Source organism: Melopsittacus undulatus, chromosome 7 (assembly GCF_012275295.1).
Source record: "Melopsittacus undulatus isolate bMelUnd1 chromosome 7, bMelUnd1.mat.Z, whole genome shotgun sequence".
NCBI classification, from domain to species: domain Eukaryota; kingdom Metazoa; phylum Chordata; class Aves; order Psittaciformes; family Psittaculidae; genus Melopsittacus; species Melopsittacus undulatus.
In genome coordinates, this window is record NC_047533.1 from 45,105,932 (window position 1) to 45,125,659 (window position 19,728).

Consider the following 19,728-nt stretch of genomic DNA (forward strand, 5'->3'; position numbering starts at 1 on the left):
CTTCTGGCAGCTTCTCATAGAAGCCAGTCCCCTACTACCAAAACCTTTCTACACAAACCCAATACAGTGAGGAATTTGGAGATCCTTCTACTGACTTGAAGATACTTGGATCAACCTTTTGTCATAATACATCTGTTACTTATTTATACCAAAAAATACATATTGACTACAACAGGCAAGCCTTGTAACGAGAGCTGGTTTAGCAAGAACATTTTTAATGCTAATAGTTTAGCATTAAACATTTATTTTTGATACAGAAGTACAGCTTTTTCTACAAAATTAACATCCCCCTGAGGAAGCTTTAACTTGCTAAAAAATAACTTACTTCCTTTAAGATGCATTCTGATTTTTTAACTAAATAGCATGTGGTATCATGCAACTAAAATGTCCTGTAAGAGATGCAGAGCAGTCTAGGAGCTTAGTCCATTGGAGAAAAACAAAGGGAGGAATATATCTCATGGACATACAAATTTCAGACTATAAGAATTATTAACTTAATTAACCAAAACACAGATTTAAGTCCAACATCTCATCTTTAACCGTGTCTGACAATGGATACAAAAAGACAGATTAAGTGTAGAGCTTGTGCAGAACAGCCCTTCCATTGATACATTTTTCTTGTTTTGGCAGGGTGAAGTTTAGTGCTGTACTGCTTCCATTACTGTACTATGGCACCATATGTAAATGTGGTTTAATGTCAAACTGACTTAAAATAAACTTTTTGGTTCAGAGCACCAGAATAGATTCATTCTAGTTAAAGATGTTGACAAGTTTTGTTGTATTGAAGAAAATGGAAATGTTGTTTAACAGTCATATCTTAGGATATTTTCCATGCATGATAAAGTTTTGTCTTTTTTTTTAGTACAGTACAGGTTTAAAACAAAAGCTGAAATACCAAAATTTCTTCTTGAAAAAAAAATTCCAATCTTTGCTTAATTCCATGTATTATAGAACATAATATATAGCAGATTGTAATGTGCATCAAAGTAAAATGGGGATGCATCCTTTCTAAAGAAAACAAGGCAATTTTTATGATGATTTATGATGTTCTTGTATAGTATTGTAGGAAAAAATAGTTTATTTTTAAACTATTTTTGACGTTTTCATGCAGCATGTACTACATTTGCTAAACATATGAAGAGGTTTGCATAAATAACATTTAAAATTAAGAATGTTTTGTTTTTTATGTTCTGAGGCCACTCTTTAAAAAAAATGCAGTTTCTTCAATTATTGTATTTCCGATCTTTCATATGGAATGGGTAGCGTATTCAGAATGCTACAAATCAGAGGAATATGTCTGAGACTTTGGTTTTGCTCACTAAGTTTTCACCTTTGAAGGATTTTGTTTAAGTCACAAAGGAAAAATTAGTGGTCTTAGCTGAGTAATTTGTGGGCATTTACCTTTACTGAGATCTCATCTAATGAAAAACCTGGCATAAAGAATACAGGAGATGGTATATTCTCCTTGACGCACACAAAATTTGCTGTATCAAGTGCTGGAGTGAAGTTTTGTGGGGGAACAGCATGAAAAACCACCCATAGTGCCAGCTCTTAATGTATGTGTCTCTCTTTCTTTTATGAATAAAATCCAATAGAATTGACCACCTACAAACAGAAGAATCCTGCAAGCTATGTGCCTAAAACTCAACCATGCAATAGCGTGGTGACATGTGTACTTAAGTTTCATTGTACATGATACATTGCAAATTATTTACAAAAATACTCTAGCCTACCCCCCTTTCTTATAGTTAAGTCAATGTCAGATCTCAGAAACACAAGAACACACCAGATGAGTCAGAGAGTGAACTCCTTTGGCATTGCACAGATTATGTGGGCTGCTAACAAGAAAAATGGAAAAAAACAAAAAAAAATATGCCCAAACCTCCCCTTTTGGACGAGACGGGTAATGTGAGATTTGTACAGTAAAGTTCAGGCAATCAACACTTTCTTTGGTTAGAGACTATATGAGTCTTAAATGCAGCTGTATTTAATGTACTTCATGTTCTCAGTTAACATAAAGAAAAGAAAGCGGCAGGTCACACAAAGAGAGCAGACAGCCTTGGCAAAATGCCTTCACACTGTTGGACTGTTAAAATGAATGTAGTAGGGAGTGGCAGAAAATCAATTCATGAGGATTAAGATGAGCATCTGTTTTGTGATGCTCTTAATGTAAGAACAGCAAATGTAGCTTACTGGTCTTATATTAGGCTTCATTCTGTATCTGTGCTGGAAACGTGCATCTTTTGGTACTGTGCCTTCAAAGAAATAGCATTTCCAGTTACATTGGCAGTTGAGTTGTGCACTGAGCTATTTTTGGATCTGCAGGCTGGCAGCTTGATTGAAAAGGTCTTTGGTTAAAAAGGTGTTTTGGGAAAACTTCAATAAGCTAAGCAAGCAAAGGTGACCTAGTGGGATGCTGCAGCAGTGTAGATTGTGTAATGAAAGCTCTGCCTTTGCCTTTGAAAATACAGCAGTTCAGCAGATCAGAGTCCTGCCCACTTACTGGTGCATGCTTTGATTTTTGGTGGGGGGATTTTTTAAAACTCATGTTTTACGTGGAAGCATTCTCTTTGTATGCAGTCAGACAACAAACTTGCTCTGCATTACTATTATGTCAGATTAAAGGAAACAAAACCAAAGGGAACACAAATTATGTTTCTTCAGTTATATGCTGCTTTACTGACAAATTAGCATTTTGGCTTGTGTGGGTTATTTTCTTTGTTTTTTTTTTTGTTAGGGAATAATTGTTTAAACATGTTAATTTAAACATGTTACAATATGTTAATATAGAGAAAGCTACATCAAAGTAATACTTGTTTTTTCTGTATTAAGTTTTAATTTTGATGTTCTATGGTGAACCATAAAACCTCTGTTGTATTAACATTAGCATTCTACTAAGCAAAAAAACCCCACCAAACCCTAGTCTTGTCCTGTGAGTTTTATGGCAGGCTGAAGTAATGAGACAACAATGGATTAGTATGACAATCAGTTGGTTCAGTATCTCCATGTTTCTCTAAATATGTACTGTGGAAAATTAGTTTTTGAGAAGCTGTTAGATTCGACAGTATTCTGAAGGATATGTAACAAATACAAATTCATTCAGAGTCTGAGGTGGTTTTATGTTAAAATTTAAGAGGATGAAGCAAAATATTTAATTTTACTTGAATTTTTAAAGTAAATGACGCAGTAAGTTTATAAAGTAAGCAAGAAACTGAAATTCCTCAGTTTAACCATTGCTATGGTGACCGGAAAGACCCAGGTGAGTTCATAAAAGGGTATGGGTTTGAAGGGACCTTAAAGACCACCTAGTACCAATCCCTCTGCCAAAGGCAAGCAGGTTGCTCAAAGCCCTGTCCAATGTAATCTTGGGTAACGAGTATAAACTAAACCAGGGGAAGTTTCAATTAGATATAAGGAAGAAGTTCTTTACTGTGAGGGTAATGAGGTACTGGATCAGGTTGCCCAAAGTGGGAAATGCTCCATCCCTGGCAGTGTTCAAGGCCAGGTTGGACAGAGTCTTGAGTGACATGCTTTAGCATGAGGTGTCCCTGGCCAATGGCAGGGGGGTTGGAACTTGATGATCTTAAGGTTGTTTCCAACCTAACCATCTATGATTCTATGATAATACAAAATCATTCAACATGAGAGGCTGATGCTCAGGTGGATATTCTGCTTGTGCATAATGGAGTTGCCTTAATTAGAAATTAACGTTTTGTGTGTTGATGAATATTTGCTCACAAAAATTATGTCTAACCTGTAGTATTTAAAATAATAAAAAATGCTCTAACAGTAGAGAGACACAGTGTTAAAACTGTACATTAGCTTACAGATCCAGGTACTGGTTCCTTATATTGCAGGTTATCAACCTGGTCAGATTTGGATGAAGTACTCTTGAATAGACTTTCATACGCTAAGCAAAGTCTTGTGCTTAAACATGGTATCTTTATATAGTATTGATTATAGGCACTAAGCTATTGTATTTATAATTCTTTTTCTAAGAGGAAAACTGTGGGTTTAGCAAAGAAATCTGCTAGCAAGGGGCCACTATCAAAGGCATCCCCGGTGCAAGGTATGAGGCTTCTGTAAAACACAAATGTAGACAAGAGATCGATACCCGTTAAATCATTAAATTACTAGAAAAACATTCAAATGACAGATACTTCTGAACTTGAAATGGTACTCTTATTCACTGAAATGCAAAACAGTGTTTATGCCATCAAGATTAAGCTTTTTAAAGCTTTTTGTTATGAGCTGAAGCTGTGTGTATTACAGCAGGTTAGACTGTAAATAAGAAAGTAATTCCTCATTAATTCCTTCCTTTCCCCTGACAGTTATTAAGCCAGCTCTTCAAACACTGCATTTGGCAGTGTTGTTATGGTTACCATCAATAATGCAGCTTCACTTAGAAAGTTGCATTTCAAATACAGGTAAATAGCTAAAACAGGAACCTAAATGGCAACCTAAGATTAGAGCGTGGACAATGAGTCAGATAAAGTTCAGTGGAAATGTCAAGTAGAAACACTGCCGTTCTTTCCTAGAACAATGCTGGTTTTAATGTTCATGCAAAGTCTACACCCCCTAACTGCATGCAGCTCTTAGATATGCAGTATTAAACAGCAGGTTCAGCGGCTAGCTTTGAAGGTGAATTGGGGTGATGAGCTGTGCATACCTTTTGCCATCTGTTTACTGTCTGAGCTGTGGCAGCTCATGTCAGCTGACCCATCCTAGGATATTTGGTGAAGAAGCACGGATGTTATTTGAAGTTGTTAGGGTGTTCAGTTTTGTGGTCTTAGGGGACACTGTTGATAGTTGCTGATGTTGTTCTTCTTGCTGTGTTCTAAACTGCCTTCTTATTTCATGAACAATGAGAAAATATTGGAAGCTTTTTAAGCAAGAACACATTTCTATGCAATCCAGTGTCCTGAAGTTAGTGTGTCCTAATTTTCATCTTTGCCTCTGCAGTGCTTGACCAGTGGAAAACTTTTTGTTTACCTACAAATAGCTATAAATGTAGGTCTGGTTTTTGATTTGCTTACATGAGGATCCTGTGTTCAAACAGGTTTTCAAATTGGTCAGCTAGAGGTTATGTGCAGAAGTCCTATTGGGATAACCAGTATTATGTCTGCTGTACAAAAAGTGCTTTTGGTGAGTGAACCTACTTTGGTGATAGAGGCTGTTGTAATGTTAGGACTGAACACAGGATCATGAAGATGATCAGATATGTATTTTAAGAGAATCATTAGATGTGGACCCCTGTCTCCTATCTTCAACTCTTGAGAAACAGCCCTTAGCAGCTGACCCACCTGTGGAGTAGGGTGTATCTCCACAAAAATAAGAACAACAAATCCCACCAGAATTATTGGGAGATGGCAGGTGCTGCAGAATCCTGTCTTTCACTAATTTGTTTGCATGTTCTGCACAAGCATTGGCTTCTTTTATCTTTCATTGTTAATAGGCACAAAGCAGAGAGCAAGAGCTTCTTGGAAGTTAATACTGTAGCAGGTAACAGTGAGTGAGAAAGCATGAAGGAGATCAAAGATTTGACAGTCATGATTTTGCCCTTTATTAGTACTAGCTCTCACCGTACATTGAATCCCTGAAACCGCTGTAACGAATTACGCTAGCCAGTGAGCACAGATTGTTCAGCAGCAAAACATCTGTAAATTCCAGTGTGGCTGTGCTGAGCTAACCTGTCCTGGAGCAAGGCCTGCAGTGGCAGTTTCAGCAACCATTGCAGATTCTATCTAAAATGTGCATGTAAATCATGATGGGCAATCTCTGTGTCATGTTTTTGATTTGTAAAGGCTGGAATCTGCAGTTAGTTATACCCATGCAGATCTAGTCAGGAAAATGAGATTGCCAAGGTGCAAGCGAGGCTGGATGTTAATGCTTCATCTGGTATGTAATCATATGATTGCTCACCTGTGAAGCACAATTGATTCCAGCTCTCTCTTGTGTGCAATGAGAAATTACTTGAAATTACATCTTCAAGGCACTGCAGTAATATAAACAATAGATTTTGAAAAAGGGAATTAAATCATTAAAGGCAGCAGATAAGACTGTCCATATATATATAGGGAGACAAGCTATAAGAAAGGAAGTGGCATTTTTCACACAGTGACTTCTTAAAGTGGAACCACACTTGTGTCTGTGTGGTCTCCTGCTGAGAGCTTTGGTCTTGGTAAAATGTTCCTCACAGAGGAGCCATCTCATTATTCCATTTACATTGTCAGCATTTCTAGAAACTGTTAATCTTAATGGAAGAATATATTCTGTACCACAGCAACCTAATTGTCATTTAAGTTTCCTGAAGCCACAGACTGCAGGGTGCAAATGACCATGGTAATAACAATAATAAGCCACTGTGTTTTCTTAATTACAGAACAGGAAAGAAAGAAAAACTGTGACTTCAGCCTGTAATTTAGCAAGGCATACCTCAAATTTTTGCACACCAAGTGTGTGACTTACACAGCTAGTTCCTGCCTCATGCTTCTTGCATTTAGCCCTCTGTTCCTGCCTTTGCAATGTAGTACTGGGGATCTCCTACACTGTACTTCAGCAGATCAAATATACCTAGCCAGCCTACTCCAAGGTATGCTGGCAGCTACTTTGGACCCAAGCAGTCATGGCTGTTCATTTTAGTCATAGTCTGACATTTTTACCTAACCATGTAGAAAACAGGATCCCAGATGCTGCTTAGTTCTGCAACTTCTTTCCTGTCATATAGTGCCATAATAAAGCCTAATGTGTCATGTTCCTCAACATACGGTAGAGCTGTCTCAAATGTCTGTACAGGTTATATATTGCCAGATGCAAAGCTAATGCCCAGTCCTACAAATGCTGAAAGAAAGAGAATATATTTAATTAAAAGTCAAACTGGGTTATAAAATTTCCTGCATACTACAGTTTTGAGGCTGGAAAGAACCATATGAAATACAGGTACTTTTTACTGGCATCTGCCACTGTTCTTCGGCATCCCTGGTCCTGCAAGAGAGGGCTAAGTTGGTGAGATGTACTTGACTTTCCACCCTAGGACACAGAAAAAGAATGAATCTTTTACCAGTTTTGTTCCCTGTCTCCTTTCTGTAGCTGATCTGGCATGGACTGTGCTGGGATCTGTCTAGATGAGCAGAGAAGGAATTTTGATTCTGAAATATGTCTGTTCTATCAGGTCATCAGAGTTCCTGGATTGAAGCACTACTTACTCCCCTCTTTGCTAAGGGATATTCTGAAGTTGCTAGTTACTGCTTTGAGAGTAAGGATTTCAGCATGATGCTTTTCTGTAGATTTCCCACTCTTCACATCTTGAAGTACCCAAAATAGGAATGAGATATTTTTTGCCTTGTTAATAAAAAAATACCCAATTAGTCAAGTTAGTAAAATACAGTCCATTTGATTGGGTTTACCTGATTTGACAGTAACAGTGTTTAAGATCTGTGTTTATATGTTTAACCTCTGGAAAAGAAAAGGTTAAACCCCTTTTTCCTTCAAGCTACAGTTGCTCAGATTACCTCAGGAAATGCCAAAGTATATGTCTAACTAACTGTAAAACCCAATCATCAAAAGACAAAAAATAAAATATTAAAAAGGCCAAAATAAGGTTGAGTCTTGGAAGTGCATCAGTTATTGGCATAGGAGCTGGATTAGCAATGAATTCTGAATCCATCTGTAGCTCTGTTGCTTTTTTACTGTGGTTTGTCACACTGGAATGTGACATTTGTTGTTAGTGGAAAGTATTCTTTCTTCATCCTGAAGACCCTTTGAATGCATTTTAAGCATGTCAAGACACAGTTTGTTATCATAATGTCCTGGCAGTGTAATTGGAAAGTATACCACATGCGTATTTGAATATTTATAAGGATTTTATATATTTTCCATTATTTTGCTTAAGAATGTATTGCAGCAAATTAGTGTTGTGGCTTCACCAAAATTTTGAGGATATATTATAGCTGAATAATGCACTGATTCTCCTAAGGCACCTTTGAGGTAAATCAAATTTTTACCCTGTCTGACAAATAGGACAATTAAATGTCTGACTTGAATACCAAGCAACATTCCTACCAAACCTGTCTCAGGAGCCAGGAAATTACAAAGGTAGCTCAAAATTTAAAGGTTGGGTTTTACTGAGCTGCTAGAAGTTTTGTGTCTTCACCACTCTCTACAAAACTGTATAAACTGTAGGAAAAAGAGGAGGTGATTTCTTAAGTATACCTGTTGGTATGTAGAAATTGTCTCTATTGAATCACTTAAGTTTACTGTGACCTTACTACTTAACATACTGCAGTTTTAGTATTTAGTATATATTTAGTTAAACTCAGTAATTGCTGAGAATTTTCTTGCATTTGGTCACCTCCCATCTTCATTTTCATGTTCCAAACCTTACTTTACAAATAGTTCTTTATACAGCAAAGAATATTGATGGATTTTTCCCACCTCAAATAATATTTAAGTGTTCTTCCTTCTGGTGAATGATAGGGAAGATGCTGGAATGGATAAGATAAACCAATATTAATGCTCTCTAAGGCATAATTACATTTCCTTATTCCATCTTTTACCTGGCTGTAAACACCTGGTCTTGAGCTGGATGTTATAATGTTATAATTTGTATAATGTTATAATTTGTAATACTTAATTATAAATTCATTTATAATTCAGGTTATAATTTAGTTATACCATTTATGAAATCACAAACATACTGTGTTCTGCTGTATTGCCCCTTGATCTAGTGTTTACCCCTAAATTTTTAACTAGGTATGTTCACTTCACCTGGACCACACATTAATAGTGCTCTGAAGGCTATTTGTGGGTTTATATCTTCATTTATAAATCCTTAATTTGCTTGCGAAGGACAATGACTGTCACAGAACAATTAACAAGTATCAGTTTTGGATAGTTGTTGTGGACCATTATGAACATCCCATAGAGACCTGTGGTTTGAATATAATTCTCATTGCTGAGGCTGAAGTCTTCACTCAAACAAAGCTTTCTTTGAGGTTCATGCAGTTTTTACTCATAGAAGAAAAATGGGACAGGATTCCTGCCATGTTCATTCTTTCTACTCATACTGCCATCTTAGGTAATAATAGTTAGATGTGGGTTTCTGTAGTTATATGGAGAGTATTTGAAAATTGGGCATATTTATCTAATATTACTAAAGACTTATTTTAGCAGTCAGAAGAGAATGTATTTGGAGACAGCTAACCTCATTCATCACAGTTAAAGGATGAAAAATGTATTTATTTTGAGGAAAGGACATCCAAAGTGCTGTATTTCTGGACAGAGCATTGTATTTTCAAATAATTACTTATATAGTTTATGTAAAATGTAATTGTTAGCAGCTTGCAAATTCAACAGACGTTAGGATTTACTATTAAAGGGTATTTTATGAGAAACTTATGATCAGACAGCAAGTGATTGCTCCCCAGAAGCTTTACAAAAAGAGTCCATTATCTGGCCTTCTCTAAGAGTAGAGGTTCATGTTGAAACTGTTTTGTCAGGCTGCTGAATTTTAACTTATTTCATCGCTCTTTTATTTCTGTGTCCTTTCAGGAACTATTTACCTGATCTCAGCTCTTGGCCACCTGACACGTTCTGTGCTCTTCCTGACCGTTTCTGCACGGGATGGGGGTGGCCTTCCCTGTGCCACAAATGCAGCCGTCACAGTAAACATCCTTCAGACTGCTTTTGCCCCTGCCATATTTGAGAGATCCCGGTATGCGTTTTCTGTTACTGAAGATGCACCTGAAGACAGCCCAGTTGGCACTGTAAAGGCCAGAGAGCCTCCAAGTAAGTTGCATGCTCAATCAGAGATTACATTGAAGTTATTTTTTTAATGTGACCATTAACTGTAAATACCTGCAAATAATTTTTTTTTAAGCTTTCATATTATTCATTCAGGCTGTCAGGCATTAAATAGCATTTACTGTTGGTATTTACAGCAACTGGTGTAATCGCTGCTGTATCAGGATGCCCTTTGGAACAGATTGAGATTCATGGTACTGTCCTTGGTGGTTCATGGGGATTGGCAACTGCCTCCATTTTCTTCCAGTTGGATTTCTTTGCAAGTGGGGAGACTGGGAGCATGTTGTGAAAGTGTGAGGAAGGATTTGTATGATGGTGTGGCTTCTGTTAAATCATTAGCCATGCAAGAAAAATCTCAGAGCAATGCTCATGATTAGAAAGTATTCAGAAGTTTCACAGAATCCTGACAGCCATATATATTTGTTTCCTATGCAGAACAGTGAGAGCCGTAAGTCCACATACCAACCTAATGATGGATCTATACATGTAAGGTGGTAGATGCAGAGGTTTTATATAAGTTTGATTAGTCAGGTCCTCCTCACTAACTTTCTTCTTTTTGGAAGGACAGTGCATTGACTGCTGTCCCCAGGGTGAGGCAGCATCTGCAGAGTGGCCTTGGTAATAAGCCCAAACCTTTAAACAGCTTTTGCTTTAGATAGCATCTGATGTATAAGAGTAATAGCAATGGTTTTTCATGAACAGTAAGTTCAGTAAAATTAAGTTTGTTCAGAGAACTGCCAGCTGTTTCATTCCTTCCTATAGTGAAGTGTGTAGTAAAATTAATTCCATAAGACTAATTTATAGGTGTGGGTTACTTTCTATATTTTAGATCAGAGAAAACCAAGAGGCTATTATACTATTTTCTCTATAGAGTTTTATCATACCAATGAGATGAAAATCAAATACTGCATAAATGGACAAACTATATGCAATCATATTTTACTGAAGAGCTCCAGCAACAGGAAGAAGGAAACATAAAAAGTCCAAAGAAGTTAAACATCTGTGTAACTTATATTTATTCCACTGAATTTAACAGCATGCATTCTTTACAGATGTTCTTACCGATATTAATGTTATCTCCCTCTTTTTTTTTCTTTTTTTTTGTTGTTATTTCTCTTTCTAGATTCTTTAGAAGTGGTTTCTTACAGAATTTCCTCTGGTGATCCACATGGAAGATTCTCTATTGACCCCCAGTTTGGTGTCATCCGCACCCAAAAACAGCTTGATCACGAAATTCAGTCTGTTGCGGTGCTCACCATTCAGTCACAGTTGGGTAACTCCCCTGTCTACAGTAGCACCCAGGTCAACATATCTGTAATCGATATTAATGACAACCCCCCAGTATTTCTTACCAGATCTGATAAGGTAACTATTTCACATACTCAGCCTCCTGGCACTGCTGTCTACATTGCTCATGCAGAAGACAAAGACAGTGGCTTAAATGGGGCTATCAAATATAGTATTGCAAACAAACAGTCAAATCCATTTAGCATTGATCCAAGCCTTGGAGTGGTAAACCTCACCAGGACAGTGTTTGCGGATAAGCAGCAGGAATATACTTTGCATATAGTGGCTGAAGACTGTGGAAGTCCTCCTCTGACTTCTTTTCTGATGTTGACAGTAATTGTTGAAGAGCAGAAGATGGGCCCTACTTTGGTTTTTCAAAACTTGGTGTATCAAGTAGAAATCAGTGAAGCTACCTCTCCAGGTGCCAGAATCCTTCAGGTTAAAGCCCACTCACTTGATCTACACAGTGTTACCTCGAAGCTGACATATTCCTTAGAGCCTAGCATGGATTCTATTGCATTTGGAATCAACTCTGATACTGGTTGGCTTTATCTTCGGAAACACTTGAACTATGAATGTACACAGATACTAAGTTTTAGAGCCCTGGTCAGCACCTCTGAGGATGAAAACCTCAGACAAAATGCAAGTACATCAGTAATAGTTAATGTCCTGGATGAAAACGATAATCCTCCTATGTTTACACATGAGAGCTACTTCTTTGAAATGGAGGAAAATCCAGTTCCTAGGGGTGTGGTTGGCACCATTACAGCTGTTGACAAAGACTCAGGAAGAAATGGACAACTTTCCTACTTCCTCTTATCTGATGGAAAGTATTTCAAGATGAATTCCAACACAGGTAGCATTTTATGATTTGTGATCTGCTTAATAGTGCTTTTGGAAAGTAGCTTTCCCTAAGGGAATTGAAGTAAAGTGTAAAGCTTTCAGGATCTGCCATGAATCTCTTGAGTTGGTATGTGAACATCCTAACTCAGCTTCACAATTTTGGGAATGAAGTAAATCTAAAACATGTTCATGAAGAATGAACTAACCCTTAGGATTTGATTTTTTCATTACTCCATTCTGGTGTAATGAATGGTGTAAACTTACTTGGTTGTAAGTTTTAGTGTTTGACTGTAACAAAATAAAAGAAGGAGTTTTGAGTTACAGATTTAGTAGTTCATATGAGGAACTTAATTGCCTGTGATCATGTACAGTTGAAAAGTGCAAATCAGCCATAAATAGCAGTAACGGTAACTGTGACATTTGACAGTTACAATGATTTAAAATATCTGTGGAAAGTTCTGTGAGGTCCCTCAAACCTGAGTTCATGTTGTACATGGCACCACAGAAATCACATTGACTGAGGATTTTTTTTCATGGCACAGGGTGTACCCTGCAGTGAATCCCAAATGTCTTAGTAATAGGTACTATGTCCACATGGCTCAACACCACTGACCACAGCATGGAGGGCCCAGAGGAAGGGAAATCTGTAAGGAACAAAGGCACTGTAAATAATCCCGTTCAGCAAAATGATATGTAGCAAGCAAAGATATGCCATTTAAAATACCTGTTTGCAGATGTCCTGTCCTCAGGGGGTGGGAATAGGCCTTCCCAGAATTTCTCTGTACAAATCTCAAAATAACATTGCCCTTTCAAAGCAGGTGTCTGTTGGGTGTGTTTATGGAATTTTAAAGGCAAATAGAGCACTAGGAGTTAAATCTGGAAGATCTTAAAATAATACATGGTTATCTGTGTAAAGGACTGTGGTCAACCACAAATCTACAGCTATATTGAGTATGTCTGAGCAAATGGAGAGAAGTTTGGGTCAGATTTTTTCACTGGGTTTTCTAGAACATATAGGACACATGAGAGTTCCTGATTAATACAGAGACACTGGATTGAGAGCTTCCTAACTTGGGGGCGTAATAAAGGCCATCTGTCACCAGTTAAAACCCTGTGCTGATATATTGTCTGCCCTGAAGTGTGGTGAAGGAAAAGCCAGATGAATTTCTTTGGAAGGTCAGTGCAGTGTTTTGCACTGGTTTATACCTTTGCTTTGGGGAATCCACTGTGCGGTAAAGAAAGTGGTGCTAAAGTAGAAGGGTAAACTGACTGAGAGGATGCTTCAGTGGAATGGAGCTTGGAAAGCTGAGGTTTTAATGTCAGCAGTAAGATATATCAGAAGACGTTTATCATTGTTTCATGTTAAGTATGTAATTGCACGTAGTAAGATGACTGCTAGCATATAGTAAATACTCAACTCCCTTTCTTCTTCATTGTGTTTGCTCATCAGGTGAAATCATAAACTGGGTTGCACTGGATCGCGAAAAACAAGCTCACCACCAGCTGACCGTGCTAGTGACCGACCACGGGTCACCGCGGCTCAATGCCACAGCAGCCGTGTACATCACCGTGAGGGACCTCAACGACAACAGGCCCTTCTTCCCTCAGGCGCGACCGGGACAGGGGCTGCACCTGAAGGTGGGTGCTGCAGACGGGATGCGATGCCTTGCTCCGAGCACCACCCTGTGGCAGGAGCCCAAATCCCCCGTGCTCTGAAACAGAAATCCTGCATCGAGACTCGGATATATTTGGGAATTTCAAAATCTGAATTAATGATTATAAAATATTTGATACTGTTAGATGTAGAAGGTATATACATGTAATTTTATTTAGGTGTGCATTAGAATCTCTTTTAATTTCTGTCCTTCGTGTCTGCTCAAGTAAAGGCTTTTGAATTAGCAATATATGCAGAACATAGATTGCTAGAGCTGTATTATTTAACCACTTCGTGAAATGCTCTTTGTATTACTGTAAATATTAATGAAATAGAAAACAGAGCAACAGCTAAACTCTTATGTTATGGCAAAGAATTTATTTTAAGACTCACTGTTATCCATGTGTATTTCCAAATTATTTATAAACTGCTTGATGACAGGTTTTGGAAGGTCAGCCACCAGGGACCCTTATTACCACTGTCTTTGCAAAAGACCCTGATTCTGGAAACAATGGTGTTGTGTTATATTCAATAGAGTCAGGTAAGAATTTAAAGTGTTATTCATAAGAAATGATCCATTGAAGTAGAGTTTTAAAACCAGAGTTTTAGAGGTGCCATGTATACATACAGGATGCTATGTCTGTTTTGTGTCTGTTTGAATAAATGTGGCTCTGTAAATAGGAATCAGGACATCATATGTCTTACAAAGTATTTAAAGAGGTGCAAGCAGTTACCTTTTCTCCCTTCCTTCTCTGCCCATCTTCCCAGGGGTTTGATTGCTTGATTGCGAGCTGACCAGAGAGCACTTAGAAAAGATTAGGGCCATGGTCTTATACTGTACAGTATTTCAGTTGTTAACATCTTAAAGGAAAAACAACCTCCCTTTTCCCATGACCAATTGAAAAGTTTCCTGCTAAAAGAATGGTTCATGACAGTCTGAGACAGGGGTCGGAAGGATCAGCAGATAATCTGGGCAAACAATGAGGCTTGTGGTCTTTAGCTCACGTTTCATCCTTTGTTTAGTACTGTGTTAGCCTGACATATTGTTGCCACTTAAAAACCCTTCTCTATAGTTTTCCCCGTGATTGCTGCATATATTGGTTCACTTCTGGGGTAAGCTATGGTATCCAGTTTTGTGTGCAGTGGAATCGATATTAGAGCAGTCCTAAATTAGAACATTAGTGGGACTGGGGCATTAATGCTGGTAAGAGATAGAGATGTGATCTCTGGTTTTGCCACATACCACTTGCTACAGTTTTACACAAGAGATCTCCATCTGTAACCAATGAGGAAAACATGTCTGTTACTTCTGCCCTGCTTCACTATTGTTTCAAGACAGCAAGAGGTGCCAAGAACAGAACAATTTATTTTATTTCGGTACCTGCTCTATTTACCAGCTTAATGTAATCAATACCTTTTAAGCTTGGTGTTTGTAGTCTGTGGTAATTTGCTCACAAAGTTTCATCAGAGCAAAAAAGCATTTCTAGTATTTCCATCCACTCAGGGCATTTCCTCAAGTGTTCTTTTCTATGTAAGCAGAGCACAAATATGGTCTCAGTTGGTTTAAACTCATTACTCTTATTTGTCACTGCAGAGTAAAGAACAAAACACTGCAAAGCTACATTACTCCTCACTCTTAAAGAGCAAAGGTACCTGTAGTCTCTTCTTGCCAAGGCTGAAATTACCAAAAGAATCTCATGGATTATGTTATACTGCATATTTATGTACCCTTTTGACTTCTGTGGAGTAATGGAAGGCCTTTAAGATCCAAATCCACAAGAGCCAGGGAGCTAACTCTGCTGTCTTCCAACATGAGATGCTTAAAAAAATGAGACATTTAACAACTCTATTGAAAATTTTGCAGTTGAAAATATTTAGATAATAAGATACTGTAGGGTCAGTTTATGGCTGTGCTATTATTCCCTTAATTTGGATACAAGTGACTGCCTCTTCCAGAGAGAATTGGAGAGAATTATACTTTTCTGCATTGTGAATAACAATATTTTGCGCTAAATGATTCCCCTTAAGAAAAAGGGAAAGAGTAATGTGCAGTCCTTTGTTTGAAGGATGGTGGCCAGGCAACATGGGAAGTGTTCTTCAGGGGTCTCTGCCTGTCTGTATATCTAACTATATCCCCTTTCTTCAAACAGCACATTGGATTTTTTTACTAGCTTCACTGTAGAGCCCCAGAGGGGAGTAAGTAAGAGTTCAAATTATAAAAATGACTAGCAACACAAAATATGACTGGTCTTGTAAATGCTGCCTCTAGAAAGAGCAAAAGGATAAAAACAGCAGCAGAAAAAAAAAACCCAAAAACCAACACTAGAAGGGCCCTCCCAGCCTTGGAACAAGATATTTTCCTGATAAACAAATCCAGAAACAGCTGAGCTTCTCTGATACTAATTTTTATTGTTGTTGTTGTGAGTTGGCTCACAGCCTTTGACATCTGGTCTTCTGTTTCATGGTGAAGTTCTTGCCTGGTTTATATTTAAAATAGCATTTTCAAGTTCTGGGACATTGTTCAGTACTAATATATGAAGAAGAAATATGATCTGATTTACAGCCTTATTTGTTAAACACAGAGACACCAGGTTAATTGGAGGACTGCATGCAGACCAGTGCTCTTTTCAACAGTTGAGGAACTGCCACAAAACTAAGAGCTGTGAGTGTCAGTGTCAGCTGTTAAGCTTGTAAGAGTCACTCTGTAATTCTTAATGTTCTTGAGACCTTAAAGAAATGCCAAGATAGCAGCAATAGATCAAGCTATGCAGGAGGACTGATGACTGATGACTGATGACAACAAATGACATAAGGAAAAAACTGTGAAAGATCTCTGAGATTTACGCAACAGATGAATTTTACCATTCACAGGAGAAGTGTTTCCTTCAAAGTTCCCCTCCCTCTTGCCAGAAAATTAAACCAAATCCTCCTTAGATATTAGTGTGTATGGGAATGCATGATCAATGGCCATAGGCCCTTTTGTGTTATCACTGAAAGAGTAACTGAATTCAGAGGGAGGTGAATCTCAGCTATGCGTGTTACTCCTTAGTGACACTGCCAACTGCAAAGTGATTTTCCTGACCTTATGACTCTCAATAGCTTGTACTATAGCATTTATAACAAAAACATTCTGTTTTTGAGTACATCATAAACTATCGCTTTGTATGTTAAGACTGGCACTGGCAAAGTAAAGGCTTTTACAGTTTTATTTGGACCAATTCTGTGCATACATTAGTACTTGACCACCAGAGTGCTAGGAGAAGCCTAGTTTGCCCTGCTAGCACACACAAATTGACAAGTGTTGAATGTATGTCAGTGGACAAGTACTTGTTCTCCAGGATGATTAGCAAGCAGCATGCAGAGAGCATTCCTAGACTTGCAAAAAGCTGCAGCAACCCCATGGTGTTCAAGCTCTTTGGGAGACATGATTTCTTAGTGCAGTACCAGACAAAAAAAAAAGATTAAAATGGCAAACACTTTCACAGTGGAAGTCCCAAGGAGTTCTGGTTTCACACAGTATCTCTTTCCAGCATTATCAGATTTTTCTGTCACTTTCATTGCCACCAAAATGTGCACAAAACTGACTGTTTCATGCAGTATTAGGATTTTAATGGAGTTGTGGACTCTGGTGGGTAACACGATTGGTAATTCCTGATCAATTCTCTTTTATTTAGAAAAGTAGACTCTGCCCGTTCCTTTTTCCTGTCAAATAAGCTTCAATCACTTAGAAGTTCTTCCTGTGTTCTACTACATGAAACAACAAAACAAGTATTAGTCTTTATGCTAAGAGGTACTGACTATCCTCATCACTCCTGAAACAAGGATGAATTCTCATAGCCTCATGCTCAGATTGCAGTTACATACTGGGAATGTTTTTGTTCTCTGATTATTATGTTTTTAAGTTATTTTTAATTTTTGGTTCAGTTTGGTAACTGCAGCTTTATTTTGGTAGAAAAATGAAGGGAATAGTTGTCTGTTAACTGTTTTCTTGTTCTTGTTAGTTCTCCCTATCTTTTATTTTAAATGTCAGTTTTAGCAAAATGTCAAAATTCTATGCATGCAATTCACATTATGTGTTCTGTTTTTCATATCTCCTCTGCCTTTTGCTTAGCTGGGATTTTGTGCTGTGAAACTCTATATGGAACAAAATAACGTATCTGTGAATGTAGACATACTGTTGGGACCTAAACCAGGAAAGTAACCAAAAGCTATTTATGAAAACAGTAATATAGCACCATTAATATCTCGAAACTATCATGAAAAATGCAGAGTGCGTGACTGTCTCATCCAATATAATTGTGTCTACATATTATTCCCTTTGTCGGCAGTTTCCTTGTTACATTCCAGACTGCAAGAGTCAACCCAGAAGGGACTCATGGAGCATTAGGAACCTATAGTTAGTCAAAAATAGCAGAACAACATTTGAAAACCCCCTCCTATTGGTTGATTGTGAAACTCCTCTTTTGTAGCTGCTGTGCTCAGTATTGTTTTCAAATTGTACAGGTGCAGATATTTTCCAGCTGCAGGTGAGGTGCTTGTCCACAAAAGCCAACATCTGTGTATGCAGCTAGCTAATTTGCATGTGCAGATTTGGAGAACATAAACAGCTTCATGCTCACTTAGGTGACTATGGAAATAAAGTTCTTTATGGATGTTTTGTGTACTACATCTGCACTGAATTTATTTTTACCGCAGCAGCTTATTAGAATTGCAGCTGTTATGCTTCATGACTTTAACCCACTAGCACACCTTATTAAAACTCCACATAACAAAAGGGTGTTTTCATAGTGTTCTAAGAGAGAAGTAGCAATGACAGATCCCATTTTCTCAGTTTCTGGTAAGATATACCTGGTAATAGATACTTTTCCATTTCACTAAAAATTGGAGAGTAATTTGTGTTGCACTTCTTGAAAATGGGGGAGATGGAAGTCAGTCTCTTTCCCCAGTAACAAGTGATAGGATGAGAGGAAATGGCCTCAATTTCTGCCAGGGGAGATTTAGATTGGATATTAGGAAACACTTCTTCGTGTAAAGGGTTATCAAGCATCGGAACAGGCTGCCCAGAGAAGTGATTGAGTCACCATCCCTGGAGACATTTAAAAGATGTGTAAATGTGGCACTCTGGGACCTGGTTTAAAGGTGGACCTGATAGTATTAGGTTTATGTTTGGACTCAATGATCTGTTCCAACCTAAACAATTCTAAGTCACAAAGAGCTATTTATTCTTCTATGGTAGAATTTTTATTTGCAATTCTAGCTTAAATGTAATATGATGTACCTGCAAGTTGTAATTTTAATTTGAAGCTGCTTGTTATTAGCATGCAGCCAGTCTTTGATGTAAGCATAATTTCCAAAATTCACAAGTTGTTCGGCAACAATATGCTGTGAGATTTTAGCTACCACCAGTTACCTCCTGGTTCAGAGCACAGGGAGGGCAGGTGGCATCCCTGCAGTTATGATGTCTTAGAGGTGGCTAGGGCTCTTTTCTGACCCATAATCTATGAGGGACATGAGCCAGCTGTATGCCCAGCATTACCTACTTGATCATCCATGCTATTGCAGAGACTAAGACTTAGTTTTTACTCTGGCCCTGCCTGCCAACTTATGTTGGAAGTAGGAGTATCAATCCTGAGGTATCTGCTGCTTTCACTGATGTGACTAACAATGGTATAAAACTGAACAGTTGCTTTAGTACTCTGTACTGTTTCTCTCTGTAGCTCTTTAAATTCTGAGTGTTTTATCATAACTATTTACATGAAGGAAGAAAGGTGAACCAAATGAGCCACAAAGAGCTACTATGAGTGCAGCAGGTTCCCTTTCCTCTGTGTCATGCTCTTTCTTACTGTTAATTACAATGTTCAGTACTATAGAGGCAAGCTGAAGAGATCTGCAGTAATTCATACCCATTTTATCACCTAGAACAGGATAAAGGATACTTCCAGATTGATGCTGTCAGTGGAGAGTTAAGAACAACCAGCTCTCTGTCACATGCTGAGAGATCAGACTACAGAATGATGGTCACAGCCAAGGACCAGGGGTTGCCTTCACTTCAAGGACATGCTGCTGTTTATGTCCAGGTACTTATTTATGCTGTACAGATAGAAGAGTTATGTTAGATACTTAGTTTCTTTGAAAATAAAATA

At 38.0% G+C, this 19,728-nt stretch overlaps 1 protein-coding gene across 1 annotated transcript in view; it reads left to right on the forward strand.

Moving 5' to 3' along the window:
• The window catches only part of DCHS2 (dachsous cadherin-related 2), a 111,551-nt gene that overhangs the window by 56,734 nt on the left and 35,089 nt on the right, over nucleotides 1-19,728 (forward strand). The window contains exons 4-8 of the mRNA XM_034064448.1: nucleotides 9,550-9,786; nucleotides 10,925-11,944; nucleotides 13,382-13,569; nucleotides 14,027-14,126; nucleotides 19,505-19,662. Of these exons, the coding sequence (XP_033920339.1) occupies nucleotides 9,550-9,786; nucleotides 10,925-11,944; nucleotides 13,382-13,569; nucleotides 14,027-14,126; nucleotides 19,505-19,662 (1,703 nt within the window). The remainder of the gene's footprint in view (nucleotides 1-9,549; nucleotides 9,787-10,924; nucleotides 11,945-13,381; nucleotides 13,570-14,026; nucleotides 14,127-19,504; nucleotides 19,663-19,728) is intronic.